Source organism: Saimiri boliviensis, chromosome 5 (assembly GCF_048565385.1).
Source record: "Saimiri boliviensis isolate mSaiBol1 chromosome 5, mSaiBol1.pri, whole genome shotgun sequence".
Taxonomy (NCBI): Eukaryota; Metazoa; Chordata; class Mammalia; order Primates; family Cebidae; genus Saimiri; species Saimiri boliviensis.
The window spans coordinates 8,780,341-8,802,360 of NC_133453.1; the positions used below are offsets into that span (position 1 = coordinate 8,780,341).

A 22,020-nucleotide genomic window follows, 5' to 3' on the forward strand; every position below is an offset into this window, starting at 1 on the left:
AACAACGCACATGTCCAACAACAGGGAACTGATTAACTTACTAATTACTTATAAAGTGAAATTTTATATAGCTAGCAAATCATGTAAATTTTTATAATGTAAATTTTTAGATATACATTTGACACGGAAAGATGACATAATTCGTTAATGTCAAAAGGAGGGTTATAAAACAAGTACAAATGATAGACACCTCCAACCTGGGCGACAGAGCAAAACTGCCTCCAAAAAAAAAAAAAAAAAAAAAAAAGAAGAAGAAAGCAAAGAGAGAATAGAAAGCCCAGAAATAAATCCACACATTTACACTCAATTGATTTTTCACATAGATGCCTGAAACACACAATGGAAAAAATGGGGCAAGATTAGTCTCTTTAATAAATTGTGGTGAGAAAACTGGATATCCATAGGCAGAAGAATGAAATCAGACCCTCATCCCATACCATACACAAACATGGCTATATTTGAAATTACTGCTAGACGATTTGTCTAAATTTCTTCAAATGAAAACCTATTTTCTAGGGGAAAAATAAAATTTGTCTTATCTTTCTGGTTTTTGCTCAGCTATATAGTAGAAAATGTTATAAAGCAAATACACATGCAGAATTTTTTTTTTTTTTTTTGCTCCCTATTTCGAAACACTAGTCATTAAAATAGAAGAGATTCATTAAGGGAAAGAATAAAGAGAAGGCAGAGGTCTTAGTCAAAGATACTTTTTAAAAGTATGTCTGAATGGTCAATAAGCATGTGAAAAGATGCTCAACAACACTAATCATTAAGGCAATGGAAATCAAAACTACAATGAAATACCACTTCACACCCATTTAAACAACCATTATCAAAGAGAAATAAACAAAAACAAACAACGACAACAACAAAAAAGTGTTGGTGAGAACTGGAGACACTAAACCGGCTGTGCATTGCCAGCAGGAATGTAAAGTGGAGTAGCTGCTGTTGGAAACAATCTGGCAGTTCCTCAAAAAAATAAGAGAATTACCATATGATCCAGCAATTCCACTTCTAGGTGTATACACAAAATTTGAGTTGAAAGCAAGGACTCAAACAGGTATCTACATACCCATGTTTACAGCAGCATTATTAACAAGAGCCAAAACGTGGAAGTCATCCAAATGTCCATCAACAAAGAAATGGATAAACAAAATAGGAATGGATAAACACACAATGTAATATTATTCAAACTTCACAAAGGAAATTCTGATACATGCTACAACATGAATAAAACTTAAATGAAAGAAGCCCATCACAAAAGGACAAACATTGTATAATTCTACTTACATAAGGAATTGAATTAGTTTAAATTCACAGATACAGAAAGAAGAATGGTGGTTACTAGGAGCTATGGGATGGAGGGAGTGGGGCTCTTTGTTTAATGGGTATGCAGTTTCAGTATGCAAAGTTGGAGAAGTTCTAGACATGTTTGTGAGGGCTGCACAGCAATGTGAATGAATATGCTTCACACCACTGAAAGTATATTTAAAATGGTAAATTTTATGTATATGTTAGGACAATTTTCTTAAAGTCCATGTGGCTTTCAGAATTTGACATTTAATGCTGCACATCAGTTACTTTTCTCATTGTTTTTAGCCACAAGGACAGAACTTCTGAAATCTAACTTGTTTATAAAACTCTAGGAAATATGCAAAGAAAATAAAACCCAGTGGTTTACTAGGACTGAAGAATATCCCTAAGTGGGTGTTGGTGGAAAACAGAGATTCTTTTCAAGGTGAATGAGTCTTCTAAGGTTCTAACCCCAATCCTGTGGACTTCATCAAGCACTATCCTACGGTCAGAGTTCCCAGAGATATACCTGTTTCCTTCGAGCAAGTTCTTCTTCCTCTCGCCTTTTCCTTTCCTCTTCCTGCTGTCGCCGAAGAATTTCCTCTTGTTGTCTTCGGAGTTCTTCTTGCCTCTTTCGCTCTTCCTCCTCCCGTTTTGCCCTCATTTCTGCCTCTCTCCTCTCTTGCTCTAGCTGTGATGACACAAGAGTACTCTTAGAAAATGGAAACGAAGCACAAGAACACTCCCAAAGGACTGACTAGTATTATCCATTCAATCAGTTACTTGTACTGTACTGCAACTGAGTAATCAACAGATCAACAGACAAACAAAATATGGTATACACATACAATGGAATATTAATATTATTCAACCTTTAAAAGGAAGGAAATTCTGATATATGCTACAACATGAACACACTGTAAGAACTCTAAGCTGTGACATATCACAGTAATTAGAAGAATTTTATGCTCATCGCAACTGAATACACTTTCCTCCCACCTGTACTTGCCTCCACATTCCACATTACCATTATACCACAGAGAATTTTCTGATTGAACATTTAACAGTGTGGCTATAATGTTTTAATAGCAATGTTGAATGAACCTTTCCACATTCTGGGCACTCTAAGGAGACTGTCACACTCTCAGGGGTAAGACTGCATTGAGTCTAAAACAATAACAACACTCTCTTGTAGGCATGAGAACCTAAAATCATTACAATGATATTAAGTAACTGATGTAGACATTCTTTTCTGGCAAGTACTAAACCAAAATTTAAGATTTAGCTCTTCCAAAAACTGAATGGAACTCACGATCTAATATTTCTGCTGGGCTTTTTGGCTGGTATGCCTGAGGATACTAAGAAACATAAACAAACACCACTATAAAGATTCAATGGGCCGGGCGCAGTGGCTCAAGCCTGTAATCCCAGCACTTTGGGAGGCCGAGGCGGGTGGATCACGAGGTCGAGAGATCGAGACCATCCTGGTCAACATGGTGAAACCCCGTCTCTACTAAAAATACAAAAAAAAATTAGCTGGGCATGGTGGCACGTGCCTGTAATCCCAGCTACTCAGGAGGCTGAGGTAGGAGAATTGCCTGAACTCAGGAGGCGGAGGTTGCGGTGAGCCGAGATCACGCCACTGCACTCCAGCCTGGGTAACAAGAGCGAAACTCCGTCTCAAAAAAAAAAAAAAAAAAAAAAAAAAGATTCAATGGGAGAACTCAAGCCACATATCAGGAGTCTCATCCATAGGTAGTGGATATTTTCTCACAGTCTTATTTATAACAAATGTTCATACCATAAATAATATAACTAAAATATATTTGTGCCTATAATCATCAATATGCCAACTAACCAATCCAAACATAGTAATTTAAATTCTGTTTTGAAATTTTTTTGGGAGAAGAGGGTACAATAAAGATACAATACAAATGTACTTATACCAGCTAAGCAGCAGTAAAGTGAAAGTAAAAAGTACAGCTAGCTAACTAGAGAGATGAATAAACAGCAATGTGTATGTCCTGCAGCAAGATGGCAATCCACTGCTGTAGAAGAATGAGTTTCAGACCTTTGCAGCTTTGGCCTTCTCTAGCTGCTGAAGTTGTTCCAGGGCAGGGCCTGGTGTCGTGGTGTCCAGAGGAAGATCCCATACACTGCCACCTTCCCAAACTGTAATACAACAAAAGAAAGAAATAGGGATGACAGAGCTTACACACATGGTAACATATCCGTAGGAATCAAGAAAAAAGCTGCTTCCCTGTGCCTAAATGAGCTCCACCAAACAATCTGTTTTGCTTCTAAGTAGACTGAACTGTGAATGGACTCTAGCTTCTATGAATTTCCTTTAACACATCTAGAATGATGTGAAGTACCAGACCTTTATTACAAAATTAAACTCATCCTCACAAAGCCATATTAAGTCAGAAGTAGTTTCTAACATTCCCAAGGACACATGGCAAGCATGCGGCCACGTCAGGATTTAAATGTATTACATTCCAAAGCCCACAGATTTCCAATAACCATTCAGCCTCTTACTGCACACCAACTAGAAAGAAGTAGGTGGTTACACAACATTGTGAATGGCACCGAACTGTTCACTTGAAAAAAAAATGGTTAATTTTGTGTTAAGTGAATGTCATCTCAATGAAGACAGATTGCAAGTAAGCATTACAGCTGGAGCTGCAGAGGCCTCTGGAAAGAGGCAGGTCTCACAAATGAGATCTGGTCCTGCTAACCTGAAAGGCACTGCAAGATCACATTTGGAAGTAAACAGATAATGGCTTCTGAGTTCATTTTCATATTGCCAGTGAAGTTTGCTGGTATCACTTTTCAGCATTCTCTATTTTCTATACTCCTATCATAGTCTATTTATTTATTTATTTATTTTGAGACGGAGTTTCACTCTTGTTACCCAGGCTGGAGTGCAATGGCGTGATCTTGGCTCACTGCAATCTCCGCCTCCCAGGTTCACGCAATTCTCCTGCCTCAGCCTCCTGAGTAGCTGGGATTACAGGCATACGCCACCATGCCCAGCTAATGTTTTGTATTTTTAGTAGAGATGGGGTTTCACCATGTTGACCAGGATGGTCTTGATCTCTTGACCTCGTGATCCACCCGCCTCAGCCTCCCAAAGTGCTGGGATTACAGGCTTGAGCCATCGTGCCCGGCCTTCATAGTCTATTTATAAACTATCGAATATTGCCTGTATAAAACCAGACTATTTGTAAAGGACTTTGACTGCATAGAAACCCAAAGAAATAAATTGTTTAATAGAGTATTTAAAAGTTTCCAAAGCATTGGTGAATGCAGGTTGAGTATCCATTATCCAAAATGCCTTGAGACCAAAAGCCATTTCCAATTTTGGATTTTTTTTTTCAGATTTTAAAGTATCTGCAAATACATAATGAGCTATCTTTGGGATGGGATCCAAGTTTAAACAAAAAATTCATTAATCTTTCATAAACACTTTACAGACATAGCCTATAGCCTGATGGTACTTTTATGTAACTTTCTTTTTTGGAGATGGAATCTTACTCTGTCACCCAGGCTGGAGTAGAGTGCCACAATCTCAGCTCACTACAATCTCTGCCTCCCAGGTTTAAGCAATTCTCCTGCCTCAGCCTCCTGAGTAGCTGGGGTAACAGGCACGTGCCACCACACCCAGCTCATTTTTGTATTTTTAGTAGAGACAGGGTTTCACTATGTTGGTCAGACTGGTCTTGAACTCCTGACCTTATGATCCACCTGCCTCAGCCTCCCAAAGTGCTGCGATTACAGGTGTGAACCACTGCACCTGACCTATGCAACCTTTTAAATTTGGGGCATAAACAAAATGTTTGTGTTAAGTATTTATGTGTAAAATTGTCCACTCGTCGGCTGGGTGCCATGTCTTGTGCCTGTAATCCTAGCACTTTGGGAGGCCAAGGCAGGCAGACCACTTGAGGCCAGGAGTTTGAGACCAGCCTGGCCAATGTGGTGAAACCCCATCTCTTCTAAAATACAAAAATTAGGCATGGTGGTGGGCACCTGTGATCCCAGCTACTCGAGAGGCTGAGGCAGGAAAATCTCCTGAACCCAGGAGGCAGAGGTTGCGGTGAGCTGAAAATGTGCGACTGGACTCCAGCCTGGGCAACAGAGTGAGACTCTGCCTCAAAAACAAAAACAAAACAAAATAAAACTTCCACTCGTGAAATCATGCCAGTGCTCAAAAAGTTTTAGATTTTGGAGCATTTTGGATTGTGGACTTTTGGATTAGGGAATGGTGCTCAACCTGTATTCTTAATATTCTAACTATAAATGGCTACCAAGAGAAAATAAGGTACAAACAGCATGGCAAGTTCATGAGCAACCATCCTTCTGCCATAATCTGCAAGGTCAATGTAAACAACAGAGGCATGACCTGAATGGCTCAACAGCTCTAGACAAACTCCATCAAGGCATATAGTTCTTGGGGATCTCAATACCAACTATGATTTCTTGAAAGGACTAACCATGGATCAAACTATCCACCTCTGCAGGTATTTAGACCTGAAGAAACAGAGGTGCTTGGCTGGGCACGGTGGCTCACACTTGTCATCTCAGCACTTTGAGAGGTCAAGGCGGGTGGATCACTTGAGGTCACTTTAAGACCAGCCTGGTCATCATGGTGAAATCCCATCTCTACTAAAAATACAAAAAATTAGCTGGGCATGGTGGTGCGTGCCAGTAATCCCAGCCACTCAGGAGGCTGAGGGAGGAGAATTGCCTGAACCCAGGAGGTGGAGGTTGCAGTGAGCCGAGATCACGCCATTGCACTGGGTAACAAGAGCGAAACTCCGTCTCAAAAAACAAAACAAAACAAAACAAAAAAACAAAAAGCAGCCGGGTGTGATGGCATGTGCCTATAGGTAACCCCAGCTACTTCAGAGGCTGAGGCAGGAGAATCGCTTGAACCCAAGAGGTGGGGGTTGCAGTGAGCCGAGATCACATCACTGCACTGCAGCCTAGGTGACAGTGCAAGAGTCTGCCTCAGGAAAAAAAAAAAAAAAAAAAAGAAGAAAAGAAAAGAAAAGAAAAAAGGGAAGAAGAAGGGAAGGGGAAGGGGAAGGGGAAGGGGAAGGGGAAGGGGAAGGGGAAGGGGAAGGGGAAGGGGAGAAAGAAAAGAAAAGAAAAGAAACGAAACAGAGGTGCTCCACCAATACCAAGACTTAAAAAAAACTCAACACCAAGTTTTCTAATTTGATGTAAAAAGATAAAAATGAGAAAAGGCGCTCACTTCATAGCAAGTTTTTCTTTTCCCAAAATTTCTGGATTTCTATAGTATTCGTTGCATGAATTATTTTTTTTTTTCCTTTTTGAGATAGAGTTTCGCTCTTGTTGCCCAGGCTGGAGTGCAGTGGCGTGATCTTGGTTCACCATAACCTCCATCTCTTGGGTTCAAGCCAGTCTCCTGCCTCAGTCTTCCAAGTAGCTGGGATTACAGGCATGTGCCATCATGCCTGGCTAATTTTGTATGTTTAGTAGAGATGGGGTTTCTCAATGTTGGTCAGGATGGTCTCAAACTCCTGACCTCAGGTGATCTGCCTGCCTTGGCCTCCCAAAGTGCTGGGATAACAGGTGTGAGCCACTCTGCCCAGCCTCTCTCTCTCTTCTTTTTTTCTTAGAGACAAGAGTCTGGCTCTGTTGCCCAGGCTAAAGTGTCTTATCATGATCATAGCTCACTGGAGCGTGGAACTCCTGGGCTCATGCAATCCTCCCACATCAGCCTCCTGAGTAGCTAGCACTACAGGCACACACCACCATGCCTAGCTGGTATTAATTCTTAACTCAAAAGAATAGATCACTGTTACTTATGTTTTTATGTATGCTTTTTTTTCCCATCTGGCTGTAGAGATAAAAAATAATTTAAATGATTTTTCCACACTGATCGGATCAACATAAAAGAGATGCTGACTCAAAAAACAAAACAATCCACTAAATAATTTCAAACAAATCCTTAAAACTATATTTTCAGGCCGGGCGCGGTGGCTCAAGCCTGTAATCCCAGCACTTTGGGAGGCCGAGGCGGGTGGATCACGAGGTCGAAAGATCGAGACCATCCTGGTCAACATGGTGAAACCTCGTCTCTACTAAAAATACAAAAAAACTAGCTGGGCGTGGTGGCGCATGCCTGTAATCCCAGCTACTTAGGAGGCTGAGGCAGGAGAATTGCCTGAGCCCAGGAGGCGGAGGTTGCGGTGAGCCGAGATCGCGCCATTGCACTCCAGCCTGGGTAACAAGAGCGAAACTCCGTCTCAAAAAAAAAAAAAAAAAAAAAAAAACTATATTTTCAGTAATACCTTCAATATTGCTTGGATCTAGTAAAACACAAACCTTTTTGTTAATATCAATACAAAGTGGATCTAGAAACCTAATATATTTTTTAAGAGCTGAACTGTAAAATTAGTATTAGACTCTAAATCTGTAAAGTGGTACTAAAGATCAGTCCAAGTGTTTACCTGTAGCCTGTGAAGCTGTTGGCTGAAGCTCCCAGATAGAGCCAGTATCTGGCACCGACACAGACCTAGGTACTGAGGGAATGATGTTCTGATCAGATATTCTGCAAAAGGGAAATAAAAAATTAACTTGTTCTTATCATTTGCAAAAAAAGATAAAGAGGAATTTCTAGATTATTTGTAGGTTCTCCAGGTTATTTGGCTAGAAAACACCTTCACTGTTTTACTAAAACCTAACACTACCAAAGCAGTTTGGAGTGGAAGAGAAGCGCACAATGATCACACTTCTGGAATCCTCTATGGTAACAGAGAATTGACTTCTAAATGATGGATATACTTACTGTCTTAAAAAACCCAGATCATCTCAATAGAAGTCACAGAGACAGCACGTTACAATGAAAAAGTCAATGCACTTTAAGATTAAAGGCCTGCATTTTACTTTTTTCTCTCCAGTTTCTTGTGTGTTACATTAATCAAGTCCTTTAGTCTCTCAGAGTCCCAGTTTGCCCGTCTATAAAGTGGAGCTCCTACTACCCAAACTGCCTCCATCACAGGATGGGTTAAGGCACAAAAGAAATAGAAACAGTTTTGGCTGAATGAGACAGTAAGGTTTGTGAGAGTAGTGACTGATACTTGCAGGAGAAATATTACTCTGAATGATAATCTGCAACAGCAGAAATTTATTCTAGACTTCTATCAAAATTTCGTTTTCTTTAGACCTACTTTAATGGCTTTTGGGTTCTAGAAAATTATAACCTTGGGTGGTGTGGCTAATACTTTCTTGAGATACTATGGATAAAAGTGAAATTAAAATCCTAGGCCACAGTTTTATGTTGCAGCTTCCATAAGATGACACTGCTTCTTAAGTGTTTTCATTGTTCTTTGCTCTTTTGATTAATCAAAATTTATCCTTTATGAGTAAAAGACCAAATAAACATTTATCTCTACCTGAAATATTATTTTTAAAAAATTATATATAGTTTTTACATACAACATGCAGGTATAGGCTATGTTTGGTACCAGAAATCAGACACTAAACCACAATTTCTCCTTTCTTCCACAACACATGCACCCAATATGATACATAATGGAATGACCACCAACCTCATCTTCAGGGCCTGAAACTGTTGAAGAAGAAGGGCCAACTGCTGCTGCTGCTGGGATGACAGGGCTGCTTTCTGCTGTTGGGCCAAAACCTGTGCATATTGTTGTCTTCAAAGAAGTGAAAAAAAAGTATAACCTGTCAATCCACATTTAGTTCACATGATTGAGATGTTGAAAGTCAAAGTTCAATTCAAAGCCTCTCAGGAAACACTATTAGAAATGGCTATCAGATATATTTAATAATTCTTCATTATGATAGCAGACATATAGAAAATTCTATGCTTCATTCTGGGAAGATCTGAACTCATCATAGATGACATGTTTCTGAGTGAAAGAGGACAGAAAAAAAATTCACAGTTCAGTGGAAAGTGGTCTGTTTAGAAAAAATATTTTTAAAATCACAAATGTTAAAAACTGGTAAACTCCCAAGACGATAACTAACCTTTTATCAGAAAACAAATGAAAAATAAAACAGATTCAAACTAGTAGCTTTTTCCTTATGAAGCATCCTTTGTAAAAAATATAACAGTTCTACAAAAATTCATACACTAATATTCTTTAACTTGGAGAAATTTAGGTAATTTTTCTTTACTAGATCAGGGTTAGACACACTTTTGTAAAGGGCCAGAGAGTAAATAGTTTCATCTCTGCAGGTCATATACTCTCCGTTCCAACTACTCAATTCCATCTTAAGGCAAAAGTAGTTAATATACAACCTACAAACAAACAGGTGTGTCTGTTTCAGTAACACTTTGCTTATAAAAATAGAGAGCAGGCCAGATTTGGCCCAAAGGCCAGACTTTGCCAACCTCTGCACTACACGACAATGAATTTTATTTCTTCTACGAAAGAGAGAAAACAAAATCTGACTGACTTTGCCATCATTCCACACCGCTCCTAAAAAAAATTTTAACTTTTTCTTTCCTTCTCTCTTACTTACGGCTTCCCCACACTCCCACCAACCCCCACTCCTCCACTCCACGGTGGCATTCAAAGCCGAGCCACTAGGGAGGTACTTAGAAACTAAAGAGCTTACAAAATTAAAGTTACATGTCATCATCTAAACTTCTGGTATTTAAAACTAAGATAAGGTGGGCACGGTGGCTCACACCTGTAATCCCAGCACTTCGGAAGGTGAGGCAGGCAGATCACTTGAGGCTGGGAGTTTGAGGCCAGCCTCACCAACACAGTGAAACCCCATCTCTACTAAAAATACAAAAATAGGCTGGGCGTGGTGGCACATGCCTGTACTCCCAAATACTCAGGCAGCTGAGGCATGAGAATCACTTGAACCCGGGAGGTGGAGGGTGCAATGAGCCGAGATCACACTACTGCACTCCAGCCTGGATGACAGAGTGAGACTCTGTCTCAAAAATACATACATACATAAATATATAAAAGACAAGACTAAAATTAGAATATATAGTGGTAAGACACCACTAGCTGGGCGACTGAAGTGACATATAAGTCTTTAGCTCTTGTCAAAGGTGAGACTTGACAGCAGATTCTATTTGAAGTCCCTTTTCACGCTGCACTACATCCTACTGCATTACTATTCTTACTGTATTAAGAACTGCTGGTACTGCAGGTGCTGCATCTGGTATAAGGCTGTGAGTTCTTGCTGCCTGGTCAGTCGTTCCTGGTCCAGCTCTCCCTGGGAATGAGGTGGTGAGGAAATAAATACCATTAAATAAACTGCAAAGAACCTAAAAGCCACATAGTACACGTATCTGAAATCGAAATGAATCTAAAACTTCTGCCTCCTTTTTACCCAAACACTTGACTAAAAACTCAGGCGTCTTTGAAAACTAAACAATGCAATCTAGTGGAAACAGTGGTGTCAATATTATAAAAGATTCCCTAAGGTGAGAAAGGGTCCTGATTTCAGCTGCCATTCTCCAATCTTGCCTCTAAAGCTGAATGTTCAACTGTACTCCAGTTATTACTGTAACTGAAAGACTGTATACTTCTCTCAATCTTAAAAGTGGATTTGTAAATTTGGAGATCATGCAGAAATTAGAGAAACTGGACATAATACAGAAAAATGCAAAGTTATCCAAAGGTCAAAGGAAATGTTATAGTGGAATTTTATAATGGTACGTAAAGAATGCAGGGAGCCAGTATATCTCTTAAAGATGTTAAGAATAAAAAGAACTTGAAAACTATAACTCTCCCCCCATATAAAGTGTTTCCATCACTATTAATACATCATGAGTTAGAAAAAATACGCTGTGGTAAAATCAAACCAATTTTTTGGCTTATATGTGAAATAATAGGACTGGAATTTTAATTATGAAAAGTTAAAATTAGGAGAAAGAAAAGTGAAGTATAACATAACATGTAAAAGTGTAAGTATGACAGACTAAACAGGTAAATCATGAGTTTATGCCTTTATCATATATTGATTATAGTTTGAAATATGGCATCTGATATACAATTTCTTGGGGTAGAGATTACCTGAAATTCAGAGACATTTTTCTTGCTTGTTCAATATTGAAGGAAAGCTATTACTTTAGATCCATCTAAAATGTCTACATGAAAAACTAGGTTTCAAGGTATACATTCATTATGAAGGGGAGCTCTCTTCTTATCAACAATATTTAGGGAAAAGACAATAACTGACAGGAAGGAGGGCTTTTCACAGTTTCCCTCCTATGCAGGTATGACTGAGTCTCAGCTCCTCTAACTGGAACCTGGACTACTGCAAGCATGCCAAGATCCAAGAGATAAGCTTTTAGCCTCTGAGATGTGTAAGATCAAAACCAATCTTAATTTCAGAAAAGGGAAATAAGGCTTAAATTTGATATATAAGTTAACTTTATATGCTGCAATACACAGTATAATTTTTCTTGCAACGTAAAACAACTAGGATGGTGTGAGAAATAATTCCTCTCACCCAGGAATCTTCCAGTCTAGACCACTGCTCTCTACAAACTAAAGGTCTCAACATATTAGTGAACTATAAAATCAGTTACTGGGTTAAAACCAACATTTAAAAGAAATAAAATGGAAAAAAAGCCACTTTCCTCACCTACAGACTCCCTTGACTACAGGGGCTAGGTCTTGCTCATCTTCATCTCATAAGAACCTACCATGAGGTCCGGCAAAGGCCCTCAATATACAATTGATGAATAAATCAATGGTGATTTTACTGTAGAAATGCGGTGTTCACACTAAAGATTTATGGGCTGGGTACAGGGGCTCATGCCTGTAATCCAGCAAGAAGGCCAAGATGGGAGGACTGCCTGAGCCCAGGAGTTCGAGACTGGCCTGGGCAACACGGTGAGACCCCATCTTTTAAAAAAAAAAAAAAAAAAAAAAACATTTATGGTAACTTTTAATTATAGCCCACTACCAGACAGTTCAACCTGGAGAAGAAATAGTGAGGTAGGTGAGAGACCTCCAAAAGGAACACTACTGGGAGAGGCCATGAGCAGTTGCAAGAGGAAGAAGGCTGTCTCTGCCAATAGTACCCCAGTGTCAGAACCCTAGGGAGATCACTAGCATTACGGTCCTTTTATTATTATTTTTGAGATAGGGTCTCACTCTGTTGCCCAAACTGCAGTGCAATGGCGTAGTCATAGTCCACTGCAGCCTCAACTTGCTAGGCTCAAGTGATCATCCCACCTCTGCCACTGCTTGCCACCACACCTGGCTAGTTTATTTACTTATTATTATTACTACTTCTACTATTTGTAAAGACAGGGTTTCACTTCATTGCTCAGGGTGGTCTGCAACTCCTGGGCTCAAGCAATCTTCTAACTCTGGCTTCCCAAATCCCTCCCACACTGGGTTACAGAAATGAGCCAATGTGCCTGGTTCCATTTTTTAATTAAAATACCAGTAACTAATTTTTTTAAGTCCTCAAAATATTTTGAAGCACTGGTAACATTTGTTTTAAAGCGAACCTCAAGAAACATTATGAGTGAGAAGGCAAGAGCAAAACGAAGTGGAACACAGAAGAATGTTTATTCTAACTAGAGTTAGTAAGAAAGTCAAAAAGGTCAACTGTGTTGAAGCCTAGCAGATAAAGGTAAAATCTCTGAAATGAGCTTAGAAAGATAAGGTGCTAGGCACTGCAGGACCTGGTAGGCAGGCCAGGATAAGATGCTGGTCTTCATTCTGCATCTGCTGGAATGCTACTGAAGGGTTCTGTTTCACTGTTGGGGAGGAGGTTGGGCATGAAGAGGACGGGCACAGGTTATTTGGGTTTTGAAAAGATCATTACAGTTAAGTATTCAGTCTTCCATTCAGACTTCCTCTTTCCATTTCCATTAATTTCAAAGAACTACAATTCCTTCATTAGATGACATATTTGGGTTGTGTTTTCAAAGAGAATCAAGCGCATCTGTGTCTAATATGCATTCCAGGTGAAGTAGAAGGTACTTACCATATGAGGAGGAGGAGCTGGACCTGGAGAAAAGGGAACCCTTCCCCACATTTTCATGATATCGCCAAGAGGTTGGAAGCTTTCATCACATGCCCTCTTCACCAATAAAGACATAGTAAAATAGCCCGCCTGAAACCATTCTGCCATCTCCTGATTATTGAAGGGACCTATAATAGCATCAATTAAACAGGACAATAAGAAATCTCTCAGGCTCAAAGAGAAACAAATATTTCCTGCACCTGATCCTCATCCAGGTGGCATCTGTCAAAATGTTGTATACTATCTAATTCAGGCGTCCCCAAACTTTTTACACAGGGGGCCAGTTCACTGTCCCTCAGACCGTTGGAAGGCCGCCACATACTGTGCTCCTCTCACTGACCACCAATGAAAGAGGTGCCCCTTCATGAACTGCGGTGGGGGGCCGGATAAATGGCCTCAGGGGGCCGAATGCGGCCCGCAGGCCGTAGTTTGGGGACGCCTGATCTAATTTAATTCACCTCTAAAGGTAGCTAACAGACTTCTAACCAATAAAACAATTTTAAAACAAAGCCTGTGTTAATACATCCCAAATTATCAGCAGTACTTCAATTATTATAAGGAGCATAACTGTCTCTATTTCAATCTCTACAATTCACTTGTCAGGAAAGTATAATACAATTGGAGTTAAGTATTTATTGGACTTTGTATCATTTAGGCATAGAGAACATAAACATGCAGGGCTGAAAACAGTCTCTAATTTTCATTTTCTGCCATAGATTAGTGAAAGTGGGGCAAAATGCAAACAACCATCAAATTAAGAAAAATTATAATGCACTCAGGTAAGACTAAATCTGACCTTGGTAGAGGGAAAAAACTAATATTCTCTAAATGTTTTACAGTAAGAAACAAGTATTTTACATACATAAAATTAACATACAAATTCACTCTGATAAAAAAATCACTAATTCATTCAACAGATATTTACTGAACATTGATGATATCTGATGTAGACAGTAGGGATATAGCAATAAATAAAGCAAGGCCCTGGAACTTCCACCTCAGGAAGATGAATTAGATGTACTTTTCCCTATTCCTCCTGCTAACTACAACTAGAAACCCTGGACATTGTATTAATATAGAAAACAACACTGAAAGGTGGTGAGAAGAAGGTAGACTGACTAGGGGTCTCAGTGATGACATGATTGTGAATTCCCTGGTTTTTCTTTTTATCGCATATATCCCAGATTTGGAGATGAAGAAGCCAGCAACCAGAAACATGACCTAATTATATGCTAGCTACAAGAAAGTCACTCAAAATATAACAAAGTAGGCAGATTGGGGACAGAAAAAGACATATCATGCAAATATTAACTTGATATTTATTAACTGATATTTTTAATATTAGCTGATACTTTATTCACTTAATTTAAACAACTGATTATTTTCTCTGCTCTGAAGTCAAGTTTATCAAACACAAGTATAGCTAAATATATATAGAGCTTAATATTTGTGTCCGATAAAGTTGACTTCAGAGCAAAGAAAATTATCAGAGAGATGTAATAATAAAGGATCTTCTACACCTAGAGGATACAGCAATTGTAATATGTAAGTGCCAAACAACAAAGCTCCAAAATATACAAAGCAAGATCTGATAGAACAACAAAAAAAGAAACAGACAAATCTGCAAGTTGAAGATGTGATCACCCCCATCAATAACTGATAGAACAACTAGCAGAAAATCTGTAAGATCATATAAGAATTCAACAACACGATCAACCAACAGACATGAACTAACATTTACAGAACATTCCAAATATAGAAAAATACAAATTCTTTTCAACTACCCACAGAACATACAGCAGTAATAAACCATATTTTGGGCAATAAAACAAACATCAGAGAGAGATCCAAGATGGCTGATCACTAGCAGCTCGGGATTGCAGCTCCCAGTGAAAGCGCAAAGAACGAGAGGACGCCACACCTTCACATGAATTCTTGTTGCTCACGCGCCAGGAGATTCCCAGCGGAGGAGCCCCACGGGTCGCCAGCGCGACTCTCGTGACCGGCAAGGCGGTTTTGCCGGCGCCTCGGAGCGTCGGTTCTTGGTGCAGAGTCAGAAAAGCACCATCAATCTTAACGCCGCTGATTTGGTCGGCGCAGTGGGTTGCTTAGATTTCGGCGCTGAGAATCAGTAAGTTGGACGTCCACTCAGAAACCCAATTACAAAGACGGTAAATACAAAGACCACAGATGGATAAATTTATAACGAAGGGAAGAAAACAGCCAAAAAAGGCTGAGAATACCCAAGATCAGAACGCCTCTCCCTCAGCAGGTGATCACAGTTCCTCATCAGCAACGGAACAAGGCTTGATGGAGAACGAGTGTGTTCCAATTACAGAAGCAGGCTTCAAAATGTGGATAATGAGAAACTTCTGTGAATTAAAAGAACTTGTTCTAACTCAATCTAAAGAAAGAACTTTAAAAAAAGGTTTGATGAAATGTTAACAAGAATACACAATTTAGAGAGGAATATAAGTGAATTGATGGAGCTGAAAAACACAATACGAGAACCACGTGAAGTATGCACAAGTTTTAACAGCCGAATTGATCAAGCAGAAGAAAGGATATCAGAGGTCGAAGACCAACTCAATGAAATAAAACAAGAAGACAAGATTAGAGAAAAAAGGATAAAAATGAATGAGCAAAGTCTCCAAGAATTATGGGACTATGTGAAAAGACCTAATCTACGCTTGATAGGTGTACCTGAATGTGACGAAGAGAATGAATCCAAGCTGGAAAATACGCTTCAGGATATTATTCAGGAAAATTTTCCCAACCTAGTAAGGCAGGATAATATTCAACTCCAGGTAATACAGAGAACACCACAGAGATATTCCTCAAGAAGAGCAACTCCAAGGCACATAATCGTCAGATTCACCAGGGTTGAAATGAAGGAGAAAATACTAAGGGCAGCCAGAGAGAAAGGTCAGGTTACCCACAAATGGAAGCCTATCAGACTTACAGCAGATCTCTCAGCAGAAACCCTACAAGCCAGAAAAGAGTGGGACCAATATTCAACATCCTTAAAGAACAGAACTTTCAACCAAGAATTTCACATCCAGCCAAACTAAGCTTCATAAGTGAAGGAAAAATAAAGTTTTTTCTGAATAAACAAGCACTCAGAGATTTCATCACCACCAGACCTGCTTTACAAGAGCTTCTGAAAGAACCACTACACATAAAAAGGAACAAACAGTATCAGCCTTACTAAAAAAATACTAAAAAGAGCATCAATAAAATGAAGAATTTCCATCAACTAATGGGCAAAATAGCCAGCTAATATTAAATGGCAGTATTAAACTCACATGTCATTATTAATTCTAAATTTAAATCGACTAAATCCCCCAATCCAAAGACAGACAGCCAATTTGAATAAAAAACTAAAACCCATTAGTATGCTGCATCCAGACCCATCTCACATTTAAGGATACACAAAGACTCAAAACAAGGGATGGAGAAAGATTTACCAACCAACCAGAGAGCTAAAATAAATAAATAAAAAGCTGAAGTTACAATTTTTGCCTCTGATAAAATAGTCGTTAAAGCAACAAAGATCAAAAGAAGCAAAGAAGGACATTATATAATAATAAAAGGATCAATGCAACAACAAGAAGAGCTAAAGATCCTAAATATATACGCACCCAATACAGGAATACCCAGACATACAAGACTAATAAAGAGACTTAGACTCCCACACAATAATAGTGGGAGACTGCAACATTAATATTAGACAGATCAATGAGACAGAAAATTAACAACGACATCCAGGACTTGAACTCAGATCTGGAACAAGTAAATGTAATTAACATTTACAGAACTCTCCACTTTAAATACACAAAATATACACTCTTATCAGTACCACATCATATCAACTTAGAAGTTTAAACGAAATGTTGGTTGGCTCCTTGTTTGTTATTCTCTTCCCTCATTTTCTTTTATGCCTCCATTATAGGACAATTATAGGCATACCCATATTTAGATTGCATTCTAGCCCGGGCAATAAAGCAATACCCCCATTCTCTCTCCCTCTTCCTTATTCTTTTTCTAAAAAAAAAAAAAAGAACTCCTGAGCTCAAAAAAAAAAAAAAAACTCCTGAGCTCGGGCAATCTGCCTGCCTTGGCTTCCCAATGGAAAAAAAAAAAAAAAAAAAAAAACTTTTTAGATAGGAGGAATAAGTTCAAGTTATCTATTGTATAACATGGTGACTATAGGTAATAACAATGTATTGTATATTTGAAAATTGCTAAGAGATTAGGTTTTAAGTGTTCTCATCACAAATGAATGTAAGTATGTGAAGTAATGCATATGTTAAGTAGTTTGATTTAACCATTCCACAATGTATACAGGTTTCAGAGCCTCATGTTGTACATCATAAATATATATCAATTTTGTCAATTAAAACTTTTTTTTAAAAAAAAAAAAAGCAAGCTGATATTTCAACCAGCTAACCTTATTTAAAAAGATTCCTCCAAGCTGTGACAGAAATATACTTCTAGCCATATTTTCAGCAGCATGCATGTGATTAAACTGTTATTTTAAAATTATCTTTTTATTATCTATGTATAACCTACCCATGTACAGCCTATGCATCTAGTTTATATTATTTTAAACACTAAATTTACATAATTTTGTAGAAGCTGGAAAATGGGTAATATCTTGCAAAAAAAAAAAAATCAAAAATTTTTTTAAACTACCATCATATTCAGTGTATACTGCTCAGGTAACAGGTGCTCCAAAATATCACAAATCACCATTAAATAACTTATTCATGTAACCAAATTATCACCTGTTCCCCAAAAACCTACGGAAATTTAAAAAAAAAAAAAAATCACGTGTAATATGTTCTTTGACCACCAAGAATCAAGCTAGAAATCAATAAAAGAGAAATAACAGGAAATCTTCCAAACACTTAGAAACCCAAAAATATACTTCAAAATAAAAAGAGGAAGTCTCAAGGGAAATTAAAGTACACAGAACTGAATGAAAATAAAAATACGGGCCAGGCACAGTAGCTCACACTTCTAATTCCAGCACTTTAGCAGGCTGAGCTGGGTGGATCACCTGAGGTCAGGAGTTCGAGACCAGCCTGTCCAGCATGGTGAAACCTCATCTTTGCCAAAGGCATAAAAATTAGCTGAGTATGGTGGCACATGCCTGTGGTCCCAGCTACCTGGGAGGCTAAGACAGGAGAATTGCTTGAACCTGGAAGGCAGAGATTGCACTGAGCCAAGATTGTGCCATTGCACTCCAGCCTGGGCAACAGAGTGAGACTCCGTCCCAAAAAAAGAAAGAAAAAAATGAAAATACACATATATAACTTTGTAAGATACAACTAGAGAAGTGTTGAGAGATAAATTTATAGTATTAAATGCTTCCATTAGAAAAGAGAAAAAGTTCCATATCAATAATCTAAGCTCCCACTTCATAAATCTAGAAAAGGAACAAATTAAGGCCGGGTATGGTAGCTCATGCCTGTAATCTCAGTACTATGGGAGGCCAAGGTGGATCAGCTGCGCTCAAGACCTGTCTGTGCAAGGTGAAGAAACCTCATCTCTACTAAAAATACAAAAATTGGCTGGGTGTGGTAGCACGTGCCTGTAATCCCAGCTACTTGGGAGGCTGAGGCACAAGAATCACTTGAATTTGGAAAGCAAAGGTTGCAGTGAGCCTGTCCTCCAGCCTGGGTGACAGAGTAAGACGATGTCTAAAACCAAACAAAAAAACACAAAGAACAAAAAAAACCCAAGTGATCAAAAGGAAAGAACGAGTAGAAATCAATAAAACTGAAAATAAGAACAGCAGCTCTTTATTTCTGTGCAACAGAGAAAACGCACTGAAACAAAGAGCTGGTTTTTAAAAAATAACAGTATAACTGAGAAACCTCTAGCATGACTGACAAGAAAAAAAAGAGAAATACACACATTTCCAACATCAGAAATGAAGTATCACTACAGAACCTATAGACATTAAAAGAATAACAAAATACTGCAGCAACTCTACATACATAAATTTGATATCTCAGACAAAACAGACCAATTCATTTAAAAACACACACTATCACAACTCACATAAAATAGATCATTTAAATAACATTATAACTATTAAGAAAACAGAAAATATAATTTTTAAATTTCCAAAAAAGAAGGCTCAGGTGGGTTCAATGGAGAACATCACCAAACATTTAAAGAAGAATTAACACCAATTTTAAAAAACCTCTTTCAGAAAATAAAAGGGGAAGGCATACTTTCCCATTCATTTTATGAAGCTAATATTACACTGATACTAAAACTACACAGAAAAAGTACAAAAAGGAAAATTATAAAACAACATCCCTCATCAATACAGATACAAAAATCTTTACCAAAGTACTGGCAAATACAATTCAGCAGTATCTACAAAAGATTTTGTATCATGACCAAGTTGTTTATTTCAAGGATACAAAGCTAATTCAATACTGGAACAGCAAGCAATGAAATGGCTGAATGTTTCAATCAATGAAACATCATATGAAATGGCTAAAGAAAAATCACATGATCATATCGAGAGATGCAGAAAAAGCATCTGACAAAATCCAACATCTAGTCACAATAAAAACTCTCAGAAAACAGGAATGAAGGGGTACTTCCTCAACTTGATAAAGAACATCTATAAGAATACAGCTAACATTACATTTAATTATTAAAGACTGAATGTATTCCCTTTAAGAGAAGAACACAGGAAAACAAAGGAAGGATGTCTGCTCTCACCACTCTCACTCAATATAGTGATGAAATGCACAATAAGGCAACAAGAACAAATAAAATGCATACAGATTTAAAATGAAGATATAAAGCTACTCCTATTTATGGATGAATATGACTATCTATTTAAAATCTAGAGGAAACTACCCAAAGAACAGAAAACAAAAAGAACTTCTTAAGCTAATAAATGAGCTCAAACATTTACTATCACTGAAAAAAAAAAAAATGGAGATGTTCAGGTGTAAATCTACATGTACAGAATGCTGAAAACTAAGCAACATTGATGAAAGAAATCAAAGATCTAAAGACACAGACACAGTTCTTTACACATGTGCAGTAGTGGTAAAAAATATATAAATAAGGCCGGGCGCAGTGGCTCAAGCCTGTAATCCCAGCACTTTCGAGATCGAGACCATCCTGGTCAACATGGCGAAACCCCGTCTCTACTAAAAATACAAAAATTAGCTGGGCATGTTGGCGCGTGCCTGTAATCCCAGCTACTCAGGAGGCTGAGGCAGGAGAATTGCTTGAACCCAGGAGGCGGAGGTTGCGGTGAGCTGAGATCGCGCCATTGCACTCCAGCCTGGGTAACGAGCGAAACTCCATCTCAAAAAAAAAAAAAAAAAAAAAAATTATATATATATATATATATATATATAGAGAGAGAGAGAGAGATAAATGAAAAATAAAAATAAATACACAGACACACCAAGTTCATGAACCAACAACCTAACATGGTAAAGACATCAATTATCCTCAAATTGATACAGAGGTTTAACATAATTCCTATCAGAATCTCAAAAAGATTTTTAGTAAATATAGACAAGATCACCCTAAAAAATTCTGTGGAAAGGCAAAGGAAGTACAAAGCTAAAAAAAAATTTTAATTAAACTGGGAAGAATCAGTCTACCCAATTGCAAGACTTATTACATAGCTACAGTAATCAAGACTGCACAGTATTGATGAGGGAAGAGACAGTGATCTATGGGACAGAATTAAGAGGCAGAAATAGAAACAGACGCACGAAGAAATAGACCCATACAAACATGCTTAACTGCATTTTGACAAAGGTGAAAGAAAACGAGAGAGAAAAGACATTCTTGGTCTTGAAGCAGATGGACATCTACTTAGAAAACAACAGCAAAAAAGAATTGGCTTATATAAAAATTAATTTAAAATGGATCATGAACTTAAATGTAAAATATAAAACTTTAAAATTTTTCAAAAACAAAAAACAAAAAAAACCTGTTGGAATCTAAAGCTAGGCAGTGTTTTTAAAACTTAACACAAAAAAGAACAACCTATAAAAGAAAAAACATTTATCTATTGGATTCATCAAAATTTACAACTTTTTGCTCTGTAAAAAACTCTAATAAAAGAATGAAATGAGAAGATAAAGACAGACGAAAAAATATGTGCAGACCACATATCCATCAAAGGACTAGTATCTAGAATCAGTAATCAAAAATCTCTGGACAAAGAAAAGCCCTGCCCTGGAGCTTCTCTGGTGAAAATGTACCAAACATTTAAGGAAAAACTAATCATAATCCTGCTCAAACTCTTCCCAAAACCTCAAAAGGAAGAAAGACTGTCTATACTTCCTAACTAATTCTACGAAGCCAAAATTACCCTGATATCAAAGTCAGACAAACGCTCTAAAGAAAAATATAGACTAATATCCTTTATGAACACTGATGCAAAAATCTTTAACAAAATACTAGCAAAGCAAATTCAGAAATACATTAAAAAGATTATTACCATAATATAAGTTGTATTTATTTATTGCTAGAATGCAAGGATGGTTCAAGACATCAATATATGAAAATTGATCCATGTAATATACTGTATTAACAAAATAAGGGGGGAAAAAAGATGGTCATCTTAATTAACACAGAAGTAGTATCACCCTTTCACAAGGGTCAACAAACTAAGAACAGAGAGATCTATCTAAATATAATAAAATCCCACAGTGAACA

The 22,020-nt window shown here is 37.9% G+C and overlaps 1 protein-coding gene across 4 annotated transcripts in view; it reads right to left on the reverse strand.

Annotated features, from left to right (window-relative positions):
* The window catches only part of GIGYF2 (GRB10 interacting GYF protein 2), a 175,081-nt gene that overhangs the window by 45,536 nt on the left and 107,525 nt on the right, over nt 1-22,020 (reverse strand). For all 4 annotated transcript variants that reach the window (XM_039469653.2, XM_003936725.4, XM_074398847.1 and 1 more), the window contains 6 exons: nt 13,264-13,430; nt 10,436-10,527; nt 8,874-8,981; nt 7,773-7,873; nt 3,365-3,465; nt 1,823-1,984 (listed from right to left, as the gene is read on the reverse strand). In XM_039469653.2, the coding sequence (XP_039325587.2) occupies nt 1,823-1,984; nt 3,365-3,465; nt 7,773-7,873; nt 8,874-8,981; nt 10,436-10,527; nt 13,264-13,430 (731 nt within the window). The remainder of the gene's footprint in view (nt 1-1,822; nt 1,985-3,364; nt 3,466-7,772; nt 7,874-8,873; nt 8,982-10,435; nt 10,528-13,263; nt 13,431-22,020) is intronic.